The 25,472-nt window shown below is 33.9% G+C and overlaps 1 protein-coding gene and 1 long non-coding RNA gene across 3 annotated transcripts in view; one reads left to right on the forward strand and one right to left on the reverse strand.

The window, feature by feature from the left end:
- The window catches only part of LOC143223273 (uncharacterized), a 306,721-nt gene that overhangs the window by 82,342 nt on the left and 198,907 nt on the right, over positions 1-25,472 (reverse strand). The window lies entirely within an intron of this gene.
- Positions 15,352-24,693, forward strand: LOC143223268 (uncharacterized). 2 transcript variants are annotated; one of them, XM_076451012.1, is made up of 5 exons: positions 15,352-15,912; positions 19,151-19,374; positions 20,670-20,766; positions 23,400-23,614; positions 24,100-24,693. In XM_076451012.1, exons 2-4 carry the CDS (start codon positions 19,171-19,173, stop codon positions 23,582-23,584), a joined length of 486 nt encoding a protein of 161 aa, XP_076307127.1. In that variant the 5' UTR covers positions 15,352-15,912; positions 19,151-19,170; the 3' UTR covers positions 23,585-23,614; positions 24,100-24,693. The 2 variants fall into 2 exon arrangements, with proteins under 2 accessions (XP_076307127.1, XP_076307126.1); XM_076451011.1 differs by having other exon boundaries at positions 15,364-15,912; positions 19,138-19,374.

Raw genomic sequence — 25,472 nt, forward strand, 5'->3', positions numbered from 1 at the left:
CTGTGGGTAGCTTACAGAACTATGGATTTACAGTTTATCGTTCACGTTCCTTTACCGGTAACCAAACAATTGAACTCCGAGTAATGGGTGCGTTATAAGAGTGACAATCCTCACTTTTCGGTTAGAGAACAACAGCCCAAGAAATATAGTTGGATAATCTATCAGTTCGAAATTATTAAGAACTAGTGAAGATAACTTGACTATAACTTTTTAGGAAAACAATGTGTTTGTGTGTTTTTTTCTTAGAGCAAACCACATCGGGCTATCTGCTGAGCCCACCGAAGGGAATCGAATCCCTGATTTTAGCTTTGTAAATCCGCAGACTTACCGCTGTACTAGCGGGGAGCACGAAAACAAACAAATAACCAGAAAAATTAAACATCCACATCAGTCAAAGTGTTTCGTAATCTAAAACCCTCTTGACTTGCAATTTGAGGGTTGCGAGCTCGAGTCCCCGTCCCATCAAACATTCTCGTTATTTCAGTCGTGGGAATATAATGCTCAAAACAGGGTTTCGATACCAGTTATGAGTGCAACAGAGATAGCCCATTGTGTATCTGTGTGCTTAACAACCAAAAAACAAAAAAGCCATATTTCCGAGCGAACAGCTTGTAGGCATAACGGTAAGTCTGAAGTACTATAATGCTCAAAACTGGGTTTCGATACTAAGTGTGGGCACAACAGAGATAGCTCATTGTGTATCTTTGTGCTTAAAAACAAAGAAAAAAGTACTGTTTCCGGATGAACAACTTAGACCTTGTAAATATAGGGTTTTTTTCAGCTCACTATTTGTCCTTTACTTAATTTAGTAAAACAATAAAAACGGTGACATGGACAGAAAATTCATTACTCTATTTCTTGAAATGGTCCTGGCTTTATTTCATTATAGTAAACCGATGCGTACATCAGACCTAATGTTACTATGAACATTTTCGTTGTGAATATAATATAATATGCATAACTCATAAAAAGAACAATCAATAATATTATGCTGAGAGAGTTTAGAAAAAACTGCAGGACAAAACTTGGACTGACAGGTTATAAACTAATATACAATAAACAATATACAATAGCCACCTATTTTCGAGAATATCGTTAACACAAAAGATTTCAGCTGCTAAATCATCGACTCCTATTCATTATTACAGATTTTAGTGTAACCGTATATCTATCTGCCATACAGAATTGTTATCATTAACTTCTAACCTTCTTTTTAAACTATTTTGCTTCTGCTCTATTCGCCTATTTTTTTTTACAAGTTCTTAATAATTATCAAACACACCACCATCAATTTGGTAATCATAATAAGGTGTGGTTTTGGAATTTCGCGCAAAGCTACTTGAGGGCTATCTGCGCTAGCTGTCCCTAATTTAACAGTGTAAGACTAGAGGAAAGGCAGCTAGTCATCACTACCCACCACCAACACTTGGGCTACTCTTTTACGAACGAATAGTTGGATTGATCGAAGTTATAACGTCCCCACGACTGATAGGGCGGGCATGTTTGGTGTGACTGGGATTCGAACCCGCAACCATCGCATTACTAGCAGAGCACCTTAATCACCGGGCTATGCTGAGCCATCTGTATCGTGACCTTCTCAGATATACAAACTCTATTTTTAGAGTTATAAGCGCCAAGACTTACCGCTGAATCACTGGGCAGATAAAAAAACAAACACACACTGCTGCACCACTAAGGTAATTCTAATCTGAAAAACAAAAAGTGGTTTTATGAACTTTTAAAACGAATTTTCTTTTATCTGCTGATAAAGTTTAAAAAATATCATGTTAATAGTAGTCCATGTCAAACTCAAAGGTGGACCACGTCCATCCATTATTTTGGAAAGATGAACGCCGTACAACTACTAGTTTGGGAGATATTCCAGTTTTCATATCCTGTACTGTTACTTGTTATTTATTTTTATTAATAGTTTTTGTAAAAGTTTGAATGTTGCTTCTTTACCTCCTCATTTGAAAATTCTATCACACTCCACTGTTTTCTGTAAAATTCAAACTCTGGACTAACAAATTGTTTTAATAATTGATCATAAATGAATGTTTTAACAAAACAATAATATCAAACACTATTCTAGAAGTTAATCAATAAGTTAGTATTGAAACATGCAACTTCATTGTAATCAATCTGAAAAATTTTCGATGTTTTTTGCTGTTGTTCAAATTAGTATTATACTGAGGTCTAAAGAACTGAGAACAACAGTCTTATATCTTCTGTTGGAAGAGTAATGCGCTTGAAATACATGAGCAGAGACTCTAAAGTCGCAGAATACAATAAATTAGACCAAAAACATCAAACTGTAATAAATGTAGCTACAGATTATACTAAAAACACAAAACTAAAATAATCATAGCTATAAGTTACGCTGAAAACACAAAACTACAACAAATGTAGCTAATTATTACACTAAAAACACAGAACTACAATAAATGCCACTATATATTACACTAAAAACACAGAACTACATCAAATATAACTATAGCTTACAATAACAGTACAGAACACAATAAGTTTAAATATGGATTATACTAAAAACACAAAACTACAACAAATATTATTGTAGTTTACAATAACAATAAAGAATACAATAAGTTTAGTTATGGATATACTAAAAACACAGAAATATAAATTGAACTAAAAATGCAAAACTACAACAAATATAACTATAGCTTACAATAACAAAACAGAACACAATAAATATAACTATGGATTACACTAAAAACACAAAACTACAATAAATGTAACTATATATTATATTAATAACAGAACTACAAAAAAGGCAGCTATAGATTACACTAAAAACACAAAACTACAAAAAAGACTTAGCTACAAATTACACTAAGAACATAGAACTAAAATTAATGTAGCTGTATATTACACTAAAAACACAAAATTACAATAAATTTAGCTACAAATTACACTAAGAACATAGAACTAAAATGAATGTAGCTGTATATTACACTAAAAACACAGAACTACAATAAATTTACCAATAGGTTATACTCATGTTATTTCTTGGATACTGTTACACGTCCTTCACTAATATTAACTTCAGATGAGAGCAAACTACCTAATTAGAGTGGAACTAAGATTCAACTGGTAATGAGTGCAGCTAATTGGATACACCTTACTCAGGTTCTTACTTATGAAGATTACAATGCAGTTTTATTTCATCAGTTGGATATCTTCGCTATTAATGATACATATATACTGAACTGTCGAACTTTCTCTACTGTTACATCATTTACTTGAAAGACATTCCTTTGTCTTTGTTCATGAGCTTGCGCAGAAGATGTTGAAATAAGACACAAGATAAAGGACCTGAATCCTAGATGTTAATAGTGCTGTGTAACAAAGTTCTAGTATAGGGTCATTATACAACTCGATGTCTTATTTTGAAAGTCGAGTCATTCCTGGCAAAATCTCCATGTAATCCTATTACATCAATTACTATCATCCAAGCTCACGATTTTTCATCACGGAGTTTGTGCTTAAGCTACGGTAATAAGACAGTTTACTACCGATATGTGGACGTATCCAAATTTGAGAATTTATCAAACAATAGATAATCAAAACTATCAAAGCTCAATTCTCGTCCCACCAAACATGTTCGCCTTTTCAACGGTGGTTGCGTTATAATGTGACAGTTAATTCCACTATTCCTTAGTAAAATAGTATCCCAAGAGTTAGCGGTGTGTGATGATGACCAGCTGCTTTATCTCTAGGTTTAATTTGTTTAAATTAGGGACAGATAGCACTCGTGTATCTTTGCGCGAGATTCCAAACAAACCAATCAGATTCTCGTTTTGTTTTATAATTTATAGTTTAACGTTGTATTACAAAAGAGAAAAGTATAATCAAGTAATTTATATAAAAATATGGTTTGTTGTTATCTTTTTTATATAAAGGAGCCTTTTTAGTACATACTTATCAATCGCTGATTTTCCAGCCCGCATATAGTATAGAAACGTGTTCGTACTCTATACAAATTACCTTAGAATGGTACTAGAACCCGCATAAATGTGATAGCAGTATTTGATACCAGTGTAACATGATCGACAGTCTTCAGAGAAACTTTTCGGGGTACTCTCCGTTTTTCCTTAAACAAGACAAAAAAAGGAGAACTGGAACATTTCAGATGCCAAACAAAAAGTATAATTCATTTTTGTTTGACGACAAAAAAAATAAAAAAAGAGAGTTTCGACTCGGCTTTAGAACGTGAGTATGCGGGAGTCTACGTCCAATAGGATCGTTTGTTTACATTACTAAGCTTAGGAGAAGACGTTTAGTGTTCCGCACCACTGAATCCAAAGAACAGACATTATACATAGATAACAGAATTGCACGAATAAAAAGTGACAGTGATAAGCCGATAACGTTTCGAAATATTAAGTATCGACTGTTGCGACCTCTATAGGTGGAATGCTTTGTTTAGCCAACGCAAAGGTAGACTGAGAAACTGAACTTTGAAATGGCTCTAATACTCCTCTATAATAGATAAAAAAACAACAACAATAACAACAAAAACTGTAATATTTTATAAATCACTGTTGAAAACAAGAGTTCGAAAATGTTTATAAGCATCTACTATTACGTTAAAATAAAGTACTGGAGTCATTGGGTTTTGGTTTCGTCTTGTATTATTTACCCCGAGATACAATGTCTACATTCACATATATTTTGTCCAATTTAAGCGGTTCTTTTTTTTCGGGGAGTTACTAGCAAATTTCTATTTCTTACGCAGAACGTCGTATTGTTACGTAACAAAAAGTTACACAGTACTATACAAAAGTGTTAGAACAAAGTTAAAAATTAGATTTCAGGCTACTTTCAAGGATCAATGAAAGGTAACTCACAGGGGAAACGTCATAATTTTATTAATCCTTATACAGCAGTGATTTGTGTGTGTTTTCTTATAAGAAAACTACCGAGAGGAACCGAACGTCTGATTTTAGAATTGTAAATCCGTAGACTTACCGCTGTTCCAGCGGGGGTCTAGTATAACCAAAACTCAGGAGAAGTTCATGAGTTCACCAAACAGTTAATTTTTTATGTGTGTCCCCCTTTTGCTTTAATAACTGCTAAAGACAGTCTTTCAGCTATTGCTGCAGCATATTTATTCAAAGTGTCTCTGGATGTTTCATCTTAAATCTCTAATACATTATCATAACGTTTCTTTGGACGTAACTGTTGATTTGTCAAGTTTTGATCTATCAAGTCTCAGATCTATTGAATCAGATGGAGATCGGGGCTCTGTGGGAGCCATTGTATCATTCGAATGACTCCAACAGCTTCTTTCTCAGCTAAGTAATTTTTTCACAGTTTGGATTAATATTTGGGGTTATTATCTTCTTGATAGTAGAATCCTTTACCAATAATATACAAACTACTGAGATGGTTCAGTATCTGATGGTACTCGCACTGTTCCATCTATCTTAAAAATATATCCTGTCGCCTCAACAGAATAATATCATCAAACCATCACACTGCTTCCTCCATGGTTTACGGTGGATGCTATGCTTTGAGATAAGTATCTTTCACCTTTCTTCCGCTGCACGTACAGCCTATGCTTTGGACCAAATATTTCAAACTTGGACTCATCCGTCCATAACACCCTTTTCTCTGCTTTATTAGTAAAAGCGTTAATCACCATACAGCCGTTCTGAGATACATTTTTACTTCAAGTGGGTTTCTCGTCATCAAGAACTGTCCAGTTTCATACTTTTCAACAAATTTCAGTCCCTTAAAAATATCAGGGATCGAATTTAGGGTTTTTAAAACTGCTACACAACGAAATATTACATTGTAAACACTTTTATGTACATGGTTGTTTATCTCTTGCTTGAGATCAGTGACAGTCTTCCTTCTATCCCGAAGGCTAAATAAACAACGATAATTAACATCAGTATCATCAAGTGTAGGTGTTCTCCCTCTGCCTTTCACATTTACCTGTCTCAGTCTCAAGAACATGAATGCACAGTGTTAGTGGAGCATTTCTAGTTTGTTAGCAGTCTGTCGGAGAATCCAACCAGCATCGTTTAATTAAACTCTCTGCTCTTCTAACACTTCTCTACGCTCTTTGAGCCGTGGCATGAAAGCAAAACTTAATGTATAGCGTTAAGCTCTTTTTAATGAATGTTCATTTGTGGGGTGAAATGAAATTCATTTCTTCTAGCATATACTAGTACCATATGCTAGCTCCTTTCTATATCATTAAGACACTACATGGGGTACCGTGACAGTTATTTCAGACCCTAAATTTGATTAATATGTTCATTGAAGCAGAACCATTATGACATGCTCTTGGTATAATTATATAGGAATTCTAAACAATGAAAAGTATTCTCACTCTAGCTCATTCAATTATCAATAAGGATCAGTGAAGCATTACCACAGTGTTGAAATTGTGTAATGTCATGAAAGAATTAATGTCATTAAATGGAAAGAATGACAAAATATTCTATTGTCCTAAAATGTTTGCACAGTACTATACCTATGTCGTTTTTTTTCTTAGTTTTAGTTTGATTCCTACAAATATTTTATTCAATATTTTTAAACCTTTATGACTTTTCTAAACAACAACACCTGCACTAAGTAGTAGATGAAATCACTACAAATAAATTAGAAACGTTAAAATACATAAATTGTGGAAAATGAAAATAAACCTTGGTTCGAGGGTTACAACTGACAATGCTTAGTTTTTTCAGGATAATAGTTATTTGAAACAGCAGCGTGCATGTTTACTACATATGACCTACTTATGCGAGTTGTTTTTTTTCGTTTCAGTCGATACGAGTTTATTCGACGACAATTTTACTTTTGCATATCTCAGGCACGATGAGTTGATCGAAGTTTAAGATACCGTGACGTAGCTAGTTCATCGCTCAGCTTAGACTGAAGGTTACGAATTAGGAGGGCTAATTTTTTTCTTAGTTTCCATTCATCTCTCACTGAGTCTGTAGAAGTGTTCACTGTTCGGTTTTTCATTACAGTTATTTCTTGGGTGGTTTTGAAGGATTTATTTTACCTCTAATTTGCTTTTCCTATTCGGTAGTTGTTTTAAACTGGGTTTGTTACTCTGGCTTCAACCTTTAACTCCTACTTGGTGTCTCGAAAATTACAATCTGTGCATATACTTTCCCTTCATTTTATTTTAAGCATTATTGAATAAAGAGATGAAAGAGCACCGCATAGAAAATTTTCAATCCTGAAAAGCCCTCTGGGCCGACATCAGGGATTGAGATTTGAAGCCCTTGAGCTTAGTTTTGATTCAACGTGGTATGTAGTTTTGTTATTGAAGCATACAAGAAGAGAGCATAATAGATCGTTACCTTTCCGTCGTTTATATCTAACTACCAAGGAAACGAGACTGTTCCTTATCGCTGATTTGTTTCCCCAAATTAATAGTTATATTCTTGCAAAAGGAATGTCGAGCGAATAAAACATAATTTAAAAACATCGTTACGAAAATGTGACCAGATATACCAGACGAATGAGTTGGTTATGCTTATTGTTTGTCTTTTGTTAATAATTATTTTGATGATTATGGCTCAGTGGTTGACTTCAGATTTCGTAACTCTAAAATATGAGGTTCGATATGGAAGTAGGCACAGCGCAAATAGTCCATTGAATAGCTTTCTGCTTAAATAAATAATTTTATTTGCTTGTTTCAAAACCCAACTTTAGCGTTATAAACCTATAGACTTATCGATGAGCCAACAAATAAGTAAACTTTATCAAATACTTCAATTAACTTTCGTAAAAAAATTAGCAAATATTTTAATAGCTTTCAATTAACTGTTGAATAAAAGCTAAGATTATTAGAAAAATAAATTTGCCCAGTTAATTGCCTTCCGCGCATATCACTTTAAAAAGGAGTTGACAGATGACACGTGTTATAAAAACATGAAAATGTTTATACTCTAGTAACCAACAGAATCGTTCACATGATCTCCTGCTGACGCCATCTTGTTACTTTTATTCTTGTATGTAATAGCGATATAAAGAATAATTTATTTTTCACTATGAAGAAAGTTTTGTGGCTGAAAAGATTAGTTATGGTTTTCACAACCACAGAAAGAGTCAAGTCACATAAGAGAAGCCAAGCATATCAACATCACCACACCCTTATTTTCACCTGTATCCTAAAAAAAGTGTTAAAATGTATATATGTACAGATATATACACACACATAATATATACTACTCCTTGACAGGCCCCAGTACTAAAAAAAAACAAAAAACTGTCTTTAGCGCCTTCCTATTTCGCTGTCAGAAGGTTTTAAATCAATAAAGCAAGCCTTTTTTCCAGTTATTTCTCGTATTAAAATAGCTGTCATTTATTGCAAAAACTAGAGAGATTTAAGAACATTTCTCTTTTGAAATAAAACTCACTGTCGTGTTTCATATGTATAACAGAATATTTCTGAAGTAAATTAAAACTGTGCACTTACATATAGACAACTGAGAAGCGTATAACGTTAGAATTATTACACATAAAATTTATTAAAACTAGGGTTAATCCCTTCAAAAACTCTACACATTTCTAAGAATAGTGTCGTAAAACACCAAAACATGTTATGCCTTTACAGGGCTAGTCCGTAGTTTTAATTAATTGTATTGTGCACTTATTTTAACGTTTCACGCTTTTAATTCTATATATAATATTTATTCTTAGGCTAAATCCGTTCTCAAGCTGTGTAGATACAAGATAATACATCTTTTGGAACCAAACAAGTTTTTGTGCTTTATAATTATAAAATGTCGTTGTAGGAGAATTCACTTTTATCGTTGTTTATTTTTTGACATTAATAAATTATTACAGGAAGTGAATTTACAAGAAGTGAAATTATAGGGAGTGAAAATATTTGGAGTCAAATTACCGGTCACCGGTATAAAACTCCATTTCGTGCTTTGCAGATATAAAATAATTCTCTTTTTAGTGGTTAAATCTAATCTCCAGCTCTATAGATACAAGATAATATATCTTTAGGGATAAAACCAATTTCAAGGGCGTAGATCCTGGGGGGGGGAGATGGAGGGTATACATCCCCCCTTCATTTTTAGGTGGGGGTATGGTGCATACAATCATCCTCCCCTACAGTTTGGTCTGTTGAATTGTTTTATTGCATCACAGGCCTACAAATTCTGTGTTTGTTCTTGTGATTCTCGTGTTCTTACCAATCGAATTACATAATTAGGCCTAGATGTAAGCTTTTTTAGTAGCTGAAATGTACATCTTTAATATAGGCGTGCTTTTAAGCTTTTCAATCTAAGCGATAGTTCGTAAGTATCAGTCAATAGGCCTAAGTACACATGCAAGTACCATGGCAACAAGATTACTCTCTGACTGTATGTTTACAGCTTTCAGGTTCACGTAATCAGAGATTACCAATTTGTAAATTAAACAGTCCACATAAGTGGTTGCAAAAATCATCCCCCCCATCGGGTGTAAAAAATCTACGCCCCTGACCACTTTTGATGCTTTAATGAACTAAGGGAGCTTTTAAATATATATCTATTGTGAACTAAGTAACCACTGTATAAGTAACTCAAAGCTTCGTCATGTTTATCAATCTTGTATAGCTCCTTCGTTAATGTTTAGCATAAAGCTGTACAGCTGGCTACCTACGTCGAATTCAATACATAAATCAAACCCTGAAGTTCAGCTTTATGAGCCCTCACGCTTACCGCTGAATCATCAAAGGTCTCACCTGAATTCTTTCTTTGAATATAATCAAAATGTTTCTGTTTGTTTTTAACTCAAGCACTGATGAAACAAACTTGCCGTGCAAAATATGTAGTAAATTAACCCTCATTGTCTTAAATCGCACGTGAACTCCTTTCTTCATAAATATACGACTGCAAAATCTACCATTCAAGAACATTTTATAAACGTTTGTTCCTATTTAATCCAAAAGTCGTTTTTTATGCAATTTAAAAATCAATAGCATTCAATACGGTAGAAGAACACCAATCAATTATAGATCTTCTCCACTTGGTTGTGATCTCATAAAATGTGCGGTTTCATTCTCAGCATCATTAATTAGAAAATATATTATCTAAACTTGTCAATAGGTGGTGCTGTTCCTATAAACCCTAATACAATTAGATCAATTTAAGGTGTAGTGCAATCGCGCGTGACGTGTTTTTACACCTTTGGCCTTCCTCCCTCTTTGCTCCCCCAGTAGCTCAGCAACAAGTCTGAAGGCTATAACGTTACAAAACTGGTTTCGATAGCCAAATGGGCAAAGCATAGATAGCCTGTTGTAGGACTTTATGTGGGCACAGCACAGGTAGCCCACTGTAGAGCTTTGTGTTTAACAACAACCAAAAACGTGTTTCCTCTTCGGATAGTATAGTCATCCGTTTCATCCAGCTTTATAGCTTTTTTTTATGTGCATGCCATACATAAACTATATCTTCACATGCACATATATCAGAAACATAAAACATAGACAGCATAACTTCCACAAGGCAGTGTTAAGGAAAGCCTGTTCACCATCCTTGGTGTTTCTACACCATAAACACTCGTCCTAATCTTTATGTCGATGATGAAAAGAGAGCGTGGGTAATAAATGTTTCACCCGCTAGGGAATACTTTATTGTAAATAGACTTACCATCAAAAACTAATGAAACTGCTCTTTTGGCGTACATTAAGTAAGACATCTAACAACTGGCAAACACATTTCGTTAAAAAATGCAACATTTACCATTCCCGATGTTTTGGGTGGTGGGGTGGAGAGGGGTTACTTGGAAGGAGCTATAAGTAGGGTCAAAGATACCGGAAGTGATTTATTAGCAGGTCATCTATTGAACAAATTCTCTCTAAATATGGTATGAATAAAGCATCAAATGTCGTCTTTTTGTTTGTTTTTAACAGCATGAAAATAATAACAAATGAAAGAGACACCCAGATAAAAAGTTTTCGGGAAGTAACATACAGGGTTGACCATAATTATGCACCCATCCATATATAGTAAGTGGTAATGTCAAGCAAAACATTTTGAAGATGTCGCTACACTTTGTTGTCTCGAACTGTCTTCCAATGGGTTTAATGTGTGTGTGAATGTGTGACGTATTATTTCCGTAGACAATATCAGAAAGTCATCAGATCTAACTAAATATACCATTTCACTTTCCTCAGTGACTGGGGTAATTATTCAAACGTTTCTAAATTTAATGGGGTTTTAATCACCTTTGCAATCACCAATAGGTTATTTAAATAATTTAAGTTTGAATAATGTTAGAGCTTGTGCCTGAATTATTATTCCATATTACATATGGAACCAAGTATTTAATGATCACATATATGTGCTTCATATGTCGTTTCATCCTCACTGAAGGTAAAATCGAAAAGATAATCTGTGACGTAGAGGCCTAATACATTCTTTTGATTGGCCGTATCCTCTGCAGACTGTGGAATGCAGTTTCACCTATTCAAGGTTTATCACCACAGATTAGGCTGACAAATGAATGAAATAGTTAGTCCTCTTGTATCCCAGAACGGTTAGTATGGGTATTAACACTTTTACTGATACGGAGAGAACAACGTTTCAACCTTCCTAGGTCATATTCAGGTTAACCTCTTATCTTTACTAGGAGAAACTGCAGTCTACAACAGAGGGTACAGCCAATCAAGAGAAATCATTAGGTTTCTACGTCACAGATTATGTTTTCGACTTTACCTTCTGTGAGAATGAAAAGACTTATGTAAACATATATATATATGATCATATCTAAACTTATAGTTTCGTTTTGAACTTACTAATTGATTAAGAATATTTTATTTAAAGTTACAACTTGAACAGTAAGTAAGATTTGTTTTAAGAACAGGCACGACATATCAGTCACTGGTGGGATCATTCTCAAGTGTTAATATTTACGTTAAGAACGTTTTGTTATTTAAATCAACACGCTAAATTTAACACACTCTATATGTACAACAAAGAACATCAATAAAGAAACTGTGCATATAACTCAATGTTTCACTAACGTTAATCAATTTCCTACGAAAACGAGGCCCGGCATGGCCAGGTGGTGAAGGCGTTCGACTCGTAATCTGAGGGTCGCGGGTTCGAATTCATGTCGCACCAAACATGCTTGCCCTTACAGCCTTGTGGGGCGTTATAATTTTATGATCAATCCCACTATTTGTTGGTAAAAGAGTAGGCCAAGAGTTGGCGATGGGTAGTGATGACTAACTAACCCCCTTCCTTCTAGTCTTACACTGCTAAATTAGGGACGGCTAGCGCAGATAGCCCTCGTGTAGCTATGCGCGAAATTCAAAACAAATAAACATACTAAAATAGTTGTAGAAAGTGTTAGTGAGTTTTAGAAAAACTGATACAAGAGGTATTTAGCAAATAAACTCAAATACTCCAAAAAATAAATGAAACCTAATATTTTGCAGTATCCCATATATAAAAAATAGTAGCATGTCTCGATAAGAAATTTCGAAAAGACTAGCACATAAATATAACCGTAGCATAACGTCTAGATTAGTTTTAAACGCTGAAATAAAAATTAAACAGATGTTAAGAAAATTAAATAACCAACACATTACACGCACCAAAAAACATTTATAAAATAAAGTGTAAAAGGTGCTTAGCCTTTTACTTGGATGAAACAGGGCGTAAGTTAAGATCATGTTAAAAGAACACGAAAAACCAAAAACGAAAAATCTTTTCCAAGTGTAAGATCTTATGAATAAAAACAAGCACAGTTTTTCAGAACAGAACGTCACAGTACTAAAACACGAGTCTGACACCAAGAAAAGAAATATCAGAGAAGCTTTATTAATAAGATCAAACAATCCCCCAGTTAACAAACACACATTCGCATACATACATACATGTCTCTAATCATTATTACCCCATACATTCCTAATCTTACACAACTATTTTACATAATATGGCCTTTTAATGGCGAAAGAGAAAAAGAAATGATCTATTAATTCACGAGGATTGATAGGTACGTGAATGAGTACCCACTATTCGTTCTAAAATGTATATATATTGTTAGATTATTGAATGTTGATTTAAGTAGTAAAACGTTTTATTGTTAAAACTTGTGTACTTGAAAATGATCGTACCAGGGAAGGAAACGTTGTAGTTGTTCTGAAAACAAAACTTACTGTAAAACATGTAACTTGTAACAAAATATTTCTAAACTTAATTGAGCCAATTATTCGAAACAGCTTACGTACGTTGTAACTAAGTGTAATATTATCAAATAAAAACTACATTTAACAAGAAAATGAAGGTTTAAAGAATTGTTTTGTTTGTTTGGGATGAAGCACAATGTTACATAATGGGCTATCTGTGCTCTGCCCACCACAGGTATCTGAATCAGGTTCCTAGCAGCATAAGTCCGCAGACACACCGCTGTGCCACCAGGGGGCGATTAAAGGAATAATGCCACTTATCAGCTCAGCATGACCGTGCTAACAATACATATCCGAAATATATTCCCACTGATAACACTTGTATGTATATAAATACGTTTCTATAGTTAAATATACATAATCAAGTAATATATGATACTCTGTGATGCGTGTAGTTTTCGAACATATAACATTTTAATGATCACGGAAATGTTTCTTCAGAAATAAATAAATTTAAAAACATTTTTAATCGTACTTAAGTAATCACCTCTCTGTGCAAATAAGTAATGTGCATAGTTTTCATAGCCTTTCGTGATTCAAGTTCAAAACTTTTATTGTGCACTCGCCATTACTTTCTCTCTAATGGATTTTAAACGTCTCGTTAGGAATGATTAAAACTACCTTTACACTCGCTAATGGGTTATTTATTCATGGGTTTCCCCCCCTCGTAATGAACTTCCAGTTTTGAAATTCCGATTATAAATTTTTACCTCGCTTTAACTGCAGTGTCGAGAAACTTTTCATACGTAACTAAGGCAACAAAAAATCGGGTTTCCCCAGTGGCACAACAGTATGTCTGCGGACGCACACTGCGAGAAACCAGGTTTCGATGCCCGTGATGGACACAGCACAGATAGCCCCTTGTGTATCTTCGTATTTTTTAATTCCAAACAAACAAACAAAACAGAAAGGCGGAAAGTCTTGTATACATAAAAATAAACCACATGAACTATTTTTCTGATATGGTTCAGCTTTTAAAGTGTGTATTAGGCATCACCTAAGCTATGAAGATTTAAAAACGAGACCCACAATGATACAACTTGTTATTCTAAAATAGATATTTTAGTAACAACCTCCTGATGTAACATGGTATTATTATTCAATAAAATAGTACTTCATTCTACATTAATATTTTCTTTGTTTCTTTTTCGAGTTTTATATTAAACAGTGCGTTGAAGACGTTATAGTTAAATGACGAAAGAAATTACGTGTATATTATTAATTAAAGTCTAAAGTTTTTATAGATATATAATCAAAGTTTCCTTATATGGGTCAAACTCCAATTATAGAGAAATACAGTAAATTGCATGTTGAAAACGGATGTTTTGAGGTTTGTTTGTTTGTTTATCATTAATTATTATCCTAATTTCAACAGACAATATTTAGTTATACAACACTGAAATCCCACAGTGTTGTTCGCTGTTTATTCACAGATTTCCTTGTTGTCAAATGTTCTTCAAAATATTTACACGTTTTTAATGAATAAAAATTTTATATTTATCAGGCCTTATCAGATATTTTTTTAAAATATCTCTGTGTACACAATGTGTCGAATGTATGCTCAAATTTATCTTATAGTACATAAGGATTTCTTTTCTTGAACAATAAGTAACCAGATGTTCTTTCTGATAACAATAGTCGTATAGTTCAGATTTTTTATATTGAATACAGGGCCCTACCATGAGCATTGAGAACGGTGCGTACGCGCAATGCGTCAAATCGAAGGAGACGCCAAATTTATGTTGCGTCACGCAGGGCGCCATCAAACATCGGTATGGCACTGTTTCGATATGAAACATTTGTAGCTTATTAGACTATAAATTAAGAGCCAAGCCGTAATTTTACAGTTCTCTAAGATGCTTATAATAGGTTTATATTGTAGCACGCATTATCGAAAAATGTTTTCTCCAACTCCACTTTTATTTAATGTACTTAAGAGTTCAAAACATTTATAAGTCAAGCACCAGATAACGAAATGATTTTGCTTGTATGTGTGTGTGTAAAAAAATGAACTTTTGAAAGCAATTCCGCTGCAACAAAAAAATTGTCGTCCTCTTCTTTATAAGAAATTAGTTTAAAATATGTGATCAAGTGCAAAATTGTAAAATAATGTGTTTCCGAGAATAAAGATTGATGACGCGTATGTTTGCTTAAAAACGGGAGGACACTAAACCTTGTGTGAAAGTAAAGATACTCTAGAAAAATTAAACGTCCATAACCTAACGCTTCTCGTATTGGAAAATGAACTGTTCGCTTACAGGACTGATGACGATGTCAAACAATCTTAACATGGTGCTTTATGATTGGTGCATAATAACCTGACGTCACGTTGCGATGCTTGCGTCGAATACATATGAAACGTCACTGAGCATAGGCCGTAAAACCCGATACTCTTAAGACCTTCAAGCACACGAGTTCAAAACTCGGATCCGATTTGTTGTGGTATCTGTGAATCGAAGAGATAGCATACAGAGAGAGAAAAAAATATATTTAAAGACCGCATATTTGTCTCTCTATTTTCACCTCTGTGATGTCAAAAAGTCAACCGGTATCAAAAGTCTGACACATAAAACATCTTACTACAATTTCTTTGCGTGGCTCTGCTTCCCCAAGACAACGGACGCAAACATCGGACAAGGTATTGCCTTGAACTTTTCCTCGAAGGAATATAATCTTGTGTGGCTGATAGGCTGGTGGTATAGGAGAACGAAATAAGAAGTACATTTTACTGAGTGAGTGAAGTTTAATTCAAGAGTAAACTTTAAAAACAATAAGGTTAGAGTTTTACATTAATGATCGTTGTGTACGAAGTAAGCCAATAATGTTGATAATAGCATTAGCGAATATATAGTTAGTACTAGGTTAATATGTGATGTTGAAAGTATATTTACATTCTCAGAATATGTTTATGTTCAATAGTTAAAACTGCTGTTATCGATCCAAAAACGACTATTTATTCAAGCTACGTCTATTGGAGTAAAGCATATGATGACCTTTCAGCCAACATAACTCTCAAGGTCTATCCTCTGTGTTTAATGTGTTCTTGAAAGGCGGTTCTCATTGTGTTGTTATTTGGTCTTCAAATGGTACATTCACTAGAAGACCGCGATAGTAAAGAATTAATTTCGTAATTATAGTTTAAAAAAACAACGAGTTTTTGTTAAATTAAATTAATGTTTTATTTGAAAAAAATGCCATTAAATGTAGGAAGGTACGTTAGGAAATATGTGGTTTCTGAAAGGATCCGCGAGAGGGAAAAGTTTCAGAATCACTACATGGAGAGAGCGTCTGTCCGAATTTCAAGTATTCACAGCGAAGAGTGTGAAAAACGTATTGTGTTTCTGATTTCGCGAAAATCCTGATTTTTTTTATTTAGTTGCGTACGATTTTAGATATTGGTTACCTCGGTAACAGACAGGCTTTGTGGTTGTCTTGGTGACGGACAAGTTTGTGGTTGCCACGGTGATAGACAAGCATGCAAATTTAAAGGACGGGATATGAAATTGATAATGTCCATGAAAGCTTCAAAGTGAAGCGAATATTATTCGCTGCACCTGCAACAGGCTCCACCTGCTTTCCCGCTGTGCCCATTAACTGGTGTTATAGCACCACAAGACTCATATGGAAATGCATGTGATTCCAGTCTCTGAACTGGATCATCCACTAGCAGTGATAAGAAGCAGGTATTTCTTCATCCAAAAATTCAGTGCATTAACTGAATAGCGAGGAATAAGAAAAGGATTGCTTTATCTCAACAAACATCTTCGAATACATCATTTGTTATAGATGTATGATTTATTATAGATGTTTAACCTACCTGTTTAAGTACATTGCATTAAGTGGTTAGTTTAGCTTTCTTTTATGTTGTAACTTTAGAATTTAAACGTTTAGAAAAAAATAACAGTTATATTATTGAGGTTGGAAAAATGTAACTCGATTCTTTGGAGGCATTTATTCGTTGAATTTGAATTAACAAAAGTCCTAACTATATTGAAACGAAGGTAATTTTTGCCATGTGGAAAAAGAAAAGAAAAGAAAACAAGTTTATGCGTGAACATTTATTTTATTTGATCATTAGGTGTTGTTCAAAATGTGAGGTGCCCGACTTCGTTTAAACACGTACGTTTCACTCTGTTTTGTGTTCTGGGAGTGAGCGTTCTACTGTTGCCCTACAAGGCACAACATCACGCTGACACGAGAATCAAACGTCTCTAGTTTAGCATCACAACGTAAAATCGGTTAAATTTATAGTTATTTAGTTATTTAGATATCTGTGTACTCATTAGCTGTCATTAATCGTGGCAAGCTACTTTTGAGAGATTTGTTTTATTCTATTAAAGACACACTGCCTTATTTAAAAACCTGGTTCCAGTGACTTAAACATCTTATATCTGGTTTTCGTTCTTAGAAAGATTAGAGAGCGCTGCGAGCAGTTGTTTTCTGAAGCTGGCTCATTGGTTGAGCCTTTAATCTTTAACCATACTGGTTTTGTTGTTGTTTTTGTTTGACACTTTAATATTAGAAACATCATGAGTTTAACTAGGATCAACTTATTGCAGAATGGCGTATCAGGTTTATGGTGTATCTCACCTTAAAATTTTATTGCATAACAAATATGTGGTCAAAAGTGGAATCTATAATTTCCTGTCTAAAAAATGTTCGAATTCGTACAATATACACATTAGAGTTGGTTATGTTACTTCTAAACAACTATTTTACTTCAGTGTACCAATGTTGTACCAGTTGTTGTCACTTGTCAAGACAAGCTATAAATTCTGTATTTTGTGAGGAGAGGGGGCCAAAAAGGCGAAACTAAGAAAGGTCCACCCAAGGGTATAGAGTTTCCCTCCAGCTCGATAGAATTTAAAGACGATAAAATACGACTACAAGAAATAGTGTAATATTATATCACTATATTGAACTTAACGTCACCATGTGGATGATGCAGAAAGCTCTAATTTTTGTGGTATATTTGAGAGTTTCATAAACATAATATTGCATATCTTACTGTGACTTCAAGATAAAATCGCTCAAAGATTCATTTGCAGCGTTAGAAAGCTTCTTTTGCTTGTCTCAAATATTTACGCGAAGCTACACGAAAGCTATCTATATTAACCGTCCCTAATTTTGAATTGACAGAATATAGGGAAGGCGACTAGTCAACAGCACCCACCCGCGCAATTCATAGGCTACTTTAATTGATTAGTGGGATTTGACTATGACTCTTATATCGCACCCACGCCCCAAAGTGAGAACGTGACTTTGTGACAGTTGTTCGAGAACTAACTGACTCTCGGATTTACAGCCCGGTTTGTTATGTACTGGGTCACGACCGCTCACAGTGCTAGAACTTGTGTCTTAATATATCAGATTAGTGCTTGCATAATGCTTTAACCATGTGGATTACTCTACATGGTTCCAATAGCTATACTATAGTTCGTTATATTATCCAGTTGCCTTCTTCGATTTATCGGTATCTCCGCATACCTTCATATCTTTTTATTATTTTGTACCTAAGATAAATCTACGTCATCAGGTCTTTAAAAGGCGCGTATCTTTATACATCTATTGTAGAAACATTCTGCTTGGTAAAAAATGTTATCACATGAAAATTAGACACTGAGGTTGAAACATTGAGATTCATCTAAAAGCTCATTTTCTAATATTGAAACCACACGTTAAATTTCAAACAACTGATGTACTTTGTTTCTTATTTTGAGCTCTTTAAACTACACACACATATATTCAGGTAATTTTATTATGTATTGTAATTTGTCACTTAGCAGACCAGCGGTAAGTTTACGGACTTACAGTGTCAAAATCAGGGGTTCTGTTTCCCCGCGACAGCTCAATATGTAGATTTACATCAAAACAAATTGTTTGATACTTGACCAGTTATATAAGCCTAACGAACATAATATAAATACACGCTAATAATTTTTTATAAACATCTCCAGCCTATTTTACCAGAAAAGAAAAAAAGAACTGGAATGGATAAAGTGTTTTCCGAAGAACCTGCTGAAAAAGGAGAGGTAAGACGAGATGCAGCCATCGTGGCAACATACAGAACCTACGTAAAAAAGCGAGTTGTTCTTAAAGAGCGCAGAGACAAAAGGAAGCAGCAGAAATTATTCGAATATCGTCGTCTTAGATCAATGGTTCCGTCTCTTTCCAGAAAGCCTAAAGTTTCCAAGGTGAAGTGAACTTAAGTGATGTTTTAAATTAACAGATTAACCTTAGAGGGGCCGTATGTCCTTGTTCCATCCAATTACGAGTCGAAATTGTTTTTGCAAGTTTATCGTTGCCTTTTATCTGCCAAGTATTAAAAAGTTCTCAGAGAGAAACCAACAAAAACTACATTTGTTTTATTTTGTGTTTGTTTTACGTGAGTTCTTTATTGTTCCGAATGTATGGAATCTCAACAATGTTTTTATATAGAATATTATGTATATATTTCATCTACAGATGACTTCAACTATGAACAGTTATTAACAGATATTTAAGCGCGTCTTTATTTTTTATATTTTTTGGCTCCTTACTCGTGGGGAAGTTTTCTTTCTTTCTATGATTTCGAAACATTGTTATTTGCGTTATGACATTAAGCACCAATTTCTTTCAGAACTCTCCGCTAGAGTGAAAAAACAAATACATTTTAATGTTTTTTTAAGCTAATACGTTCAAGTTTACTTTATTTGTTTTTATGAGACTATTGCCTCAAGCTTTTTTTTTATTTTGAATTTCGCACAAAGCTATTCGAGGGCTATCTGTGCTAGCCGTCCCTAATTTAGCAGTATAAGACTAGAGGGAAGGCAGCTAGTCATCACCATCCACCGCCAACTCTTGGGCTACTCTTTTACCAACGAATAAAGGGATTGGCCGTAACTTTATATATCTCCCACGGCTGAAAGGGCGAGCACGTTTGGCGCGACTGGGATGCGAACATGTGACCCTCAGATTACGAGTCGCACACCTTAACCCACCTGGCCATGCCAGGACCTTCTAAGAAATATCTTAATAACTGATTCCTTCACTCCTTTGAAAAACTAAATGTAATTACTGTGGTTCTCCGTCGATTAACGTCAAACCGAAAAAGATTGCTTTGGCGATATATACGCTCTGAATGACGGGTGTTAGGCCTTTTTTGTTTGTTTTTTAATTTCCCATGATTATCTCGCAATGTTTGGATTAACATTTTTGGATTTATTTTTTGTTTAAAAGTATTTGATATATTGATCTTTTGTTGTAGTTTTTGAAATACCTAATATATCGGTGGATTCACAATATATGTGTACGTCTTGCATTGTTTGATAGGTTCGTTAAGCAATCGTGTTCTCTATGAAAGTATAATTTTGCGGCATTATCCAGGTGAAACTGCTGTTAAAGTTAGAATACGTTTCTGCAATCTGTAGAACACACACGATGTCTGTTTTATGGTCAAATTTTTCATAACATATGTTTTACTAATTTTTACTTATTGGTATTCCAACAGATAACAGTTATAGAAGAAGCTATTCGTTACATAGACCAATTACACAACGCCCTGTTAACGAGATTAAAGACGCGTGGACTGCCAAGGTGTATGCAAGGTGAGACAAACCTTTTACACGTGATTTTGAAATAGTAACTTACAACCGAAATATCTTTCATTTTCTTTAATTGTTTTCACTTGCTTTCGAAAAGGAAAACTTCAAACTTGTGGTTCACTTTTTTATTGCATAAATAACCATGACTGAACGATTTTCTAATTAGTTTAACTGAATTATTACCATCTGCTATTTACATTGGCTGCGGATCACAATAAGTGTAAATGTCATGGGCTATTTACACTGGATAGTGATCACAATAAGTGTTAATGTTATGGGCTATTTACACTGGATACTGATCACAATAAGTGTTAATGTCATGGGCTATTTACACTGGATAGTGATCACAATAAGTGTTAATGTTATGGGCTATTTACATTTACACTATTTACACTGGATAGTGATCACAATAAGTGTTAATGGCTATACAGATAGTGATCACAATAAGTGTTAATGTTATGGGCTATTTACACTGGCTACTGATCACAATAAGTGTTAATGTTATGGGCTATTTACACTGGATAGTGATCACAATAAGTGTTAATGTTACGGGCTATTTACACTGGATAGTGATCACAATAAATGGTAATGTCACGTGCTATTTACATTAGCTACTGATCACAGTAAGTGTTACTGTCATGGGATATTTAAGTTGCCATTGGTCAACATTCCGGTCTTTAAAATAAAAAACCTGATTGCTGTTCACATCTTATATATGGAAGGTGGAGTATAATAGTGAGAGTATAACAGTGAGAGCAATCACCTGAATAATTGCTGTTCACATCTTATATATGGAAGGTGGAGTATAATAGTGAGAGTATAACAGTGAGAGCAATCACCTGAATAATCAGTGGAAGGCATTCTTCTATCTGAACTGTAGTAACTGTTGGTGGCATGAATCAGGTGAATTGTAAGTGTCTTGCTTTATGTTATTTGAATTGTAGTAACTGTTGGTGACATGAATCAGGTGAATTGTAAGTGTCTTGCTTTGTATTATCTGAACTGTAGTGACTGTTGGTGACATGAATCAGGTGACTTGTAAGTGTCTTGCTTTGTATTATCTGAATTGTAGTAACTGTTGGTGACATGAATCAGATGACTTGCAAGTGTCTTGCTTTGTATTACCTGAACTGTAGTAACTGTTGATGGCATATTAGGTGACTTGTAAATGCTTTGGTTTGTATTACCTAAACTGTAATTGCTGTTGGTGACATATGAGTGTCGTTCTTCGTATTATCTGAATTATTGTAACTATATATGTTACGAGTTACGTGAAGTGTTATTGGCAAACATTCCACTGCCTGATATGATGAAATTCTGACTGCGAATAGGTTACTTAAGACAATTAAAAGTCCTCTCTTTATGCTAAAAAGTTGGTCTGTTCCGGCTGTCTACTCAGAAGGATTATGAGAAAGTTGTGTAGGTGGTATTGCAAAGAAGAGTAAACGCCTTCACCATCACCAAGCTGATATCACGTAACTTTATTTAATGTATTCTATAGTATGTTTCAAATAAAAAGGAAATGTTTTGACACTGTTGTTGCACTCAGTTGAAAAGTCATAAGGCAATTAATCAATATTTTTACCGTATTCACAGTTATTTCACAAATTAGTGCTAAACAAAAACATTGATAGCCATATTATTCTATTGCGTAGTTTGGATTGATAACACTTTAGTGAAACAAAATATTATATCTATTATTTTTCTATCCACTTACGACGTAGAATTTAGTTGCTTTTGTTGACTGTGTATTCAATGTTTATTTAAGGTACTTCTCATGAGGGTAAGACTTAATTACTTCTACATCAGAGCAGTTGTAAGACAGGTATATTTAACTATTTGGTTAAAACCTATTCATGCCAATTTAACGAGTCAATTTCTGCTCGAGAATTTAAAAGACAAGCCGATACTTTTTAGTTTTTTTCTTTGCAAATACTTCATTATTTTATTTATTTTAGTTTACTATTCTTGTTATATTTCGCCGACCTATTTTTCTATTCCTTAAGAACTTGTGCGAGCATCAGACAGTCTTTGCGCATGTCACTTGTGAACAGTAGATGAAAACGAACAGATGTGAAGTGTTTCGTCTTAAAAGCTGCATTGTCTTGCGTTAGTGCTCCGGTCTATCCATGATATATGTATATATATTACTGAAGTGGAAATAACAAGTTAAATAAATACAACTACATATAATACGGTTCATTGTTATGTTTTCATGTATCTGTTTATTATAGCTGGTCTGTTTAACATAACCTACTTTGATTTTGTCCGTTTAAGTTATCACAAACAGATGACTGTTTTATACTTTTTAATATTGTTTTGATTAAAATTTGCATTATAAAATTATCTCCTCTGAATATTTCTAGAATGTGTTAATATATGTCTATATAGGTTTCTGAGTTAATTGATTCAAATGCTTGTTAAGCAGTTTAATTTTGTTTGGTTTGGAGTGTTGTTTTTTTCGTCCATTATCGTGGCATGACCTTGTCGTTAGAACTTGGTTTTCATTAGAATTTTTGTCCGTAATTTGGGTGAACTATATTTATGAATTTTAATTTGGCTTGTGTTTTATAGAATGTTATTAAAGATTTTTCGTATAATAAAAGTATCATTTGTGGTATTTTCTTTTACGTCAGGTATGAACATCGATGTTAACAGCCTAAGACACAATGAGATTAAAAATCTGGTGTGTCAGGTGATGTCCAACAGTCCATCATCTCCATCAACGTCACAGAGGCCTGTATCACTGCTTTTTACAGACAGCATCCAAGAGAGGAATCGTGTAATTCCATCTTATATGATACGAAAACAAAGGAAGTGACGTCAACCTGGTCATCTAGTCAACTGCAATGTAGGTGAACAACTTATAAACAAGTACATTCCTGTTTCGTATTAATCAACAAATAATAGGTTATTTCATTCACATAAGATATAATTTAAAAGTAATTAGAACCTTATGAAGGATAACGAGTCAGAGTAACAGTTGTTCTCATGTATCTGTCCAAACTGACATACAAAATTTAATTGACTTATCCCTACTCCGGAACTGTTTTCATAAATTATAAAAGGAATGAGGTTGTACTTCGTAACTTCGTCTATGAAAAGGGTATTAATTTTATAAGGTTTATTGAGAATAAGTGATAGAATTTATAGGCAAGAGGTTTTAATTATCGGTAAAATATGAGAAAGATTTGTTTAGAATGACTAAGTTGCATTGCATACTTTAGTCACTCAGTCATTCAATGGCATTTCCCCCTAAACGTTTTTAATATTTCTATCCATTTTTAAACGTAATACAATTGTTCTCTGTTTTAATATATTATTATTTGTTTCCAGTGTGAGCTACAATGATTGAATCCTACGGTCATTCCTTTGGATGGGAGTTGTGGTGACTTTTGACCTTTTTGATCAACGAATGTGATCTCATGAATCTGTGATGGTGTAATCCTTTTCAAGAAATTAAGGCTGAGCTAATTCGGGTTTCATTGGCATACAAGTCCTTATCTTTGTGATTCATCACCTGGATCGTTGTGTTAGTTGACTGAAAAAATAATCATTCAGTGACAATACAATATTTTACTTTGCAAACAACTTTGACGATTGTGGTGATAAAATAACAGCAAGTAATTACTAATTGACGCGGAAAAGTACAAGCAGAAACACATGTTAAATAATAGAAGTTCTCTGTATAAGATATGATAAATTTTTAAAGTTTCGAGATGACGAAAAACCACCTGGCATCTTCATGTTCATGTCTATTTTAATTTGCTTATTGTATGATCTTAATGCTTAAATATATAATAGTTTCTAGCATCTATGGGTTGAATTAATGAAAGGAATTTATTATTGTTACTTTTCTTCACTGTCTACTTTTGTACGTAAGTGTTTTCATACTTTTTGTAAGTAAAGAATAAAGAGAAATTCCTTACATTTTCTTTGTGATTGGAAAATTCTTCGTCGGCTTTTTTTCAATACTCCATGACAACGACGTTATATGTCAAGGTAAAAAAACGAACAAAACAATACATCTATCTAACCTAATTATTCTTCTACATTTCCTTTTATATTTTGTAATTCGCGTCGTTATTAAACGGCCAAGCCTAAAGGTCTGTACCTCAAGTACTCAGTTCTGTTCATTGTTTTGTAAAGTTTAATTAACTCACTGCGAAGACGTTTGTTTTCCCGCTGATCAGTCTTCAAGGTCTTCTTAAATAGCCGATTTCTGTCCAAAAATGTAATGAAAGTTCAATATTTCACTGTAATGCAGTAGAATACTGCGACATATTAATGAAGTGACCGATTTTTTTTTGTCATATTTTACTTTACGTTGTTTATAAGTACTCGTTAGGGGAACCACGATAAAAGCAGTTTGTTAAAAAAAATAAATCAAACGTGACGTTTTTGTTTGTCTTGCTTTTCTTATTTTCATCTTTGAAATACTTATATTTTATTTTAACGTGAACTTCGGTCATAGTGGAAAAAAACAACAACAAACGTCTCACATATTGAAGAAATATTGTGTTGACACATTCTTTTCTGCCTTAATAGATTTTATTTTTTTATTTACCATACTAACAATAAAAAGTCCATATTAAATAAAAATACAAACTCAAAAGTTGGAAAAAAAGAATTATATCCTTAAATAAATATTACGAGTTTCAAATAATTCATGTAAAAAGACAACGATGAAATGTGAATGGTTGTAATTT

Source organism: Tachypleus tridentatus, chromosome 8 (assembly GCF_004210375.1).
Source record: "Tachypleus tridentatus isolate NWPU-2018 chromosome 8, ASM421037v1, whole genome shotgun sequence".
In the NCBI taxonomy this organism is placed as follows: domain Eukaryota; kingdom Metazoa; phylum Arthropoda; class Merostomata; order Xiphosura; family Limulidae; genus Tachypleus; species Tachypleus tridentatus.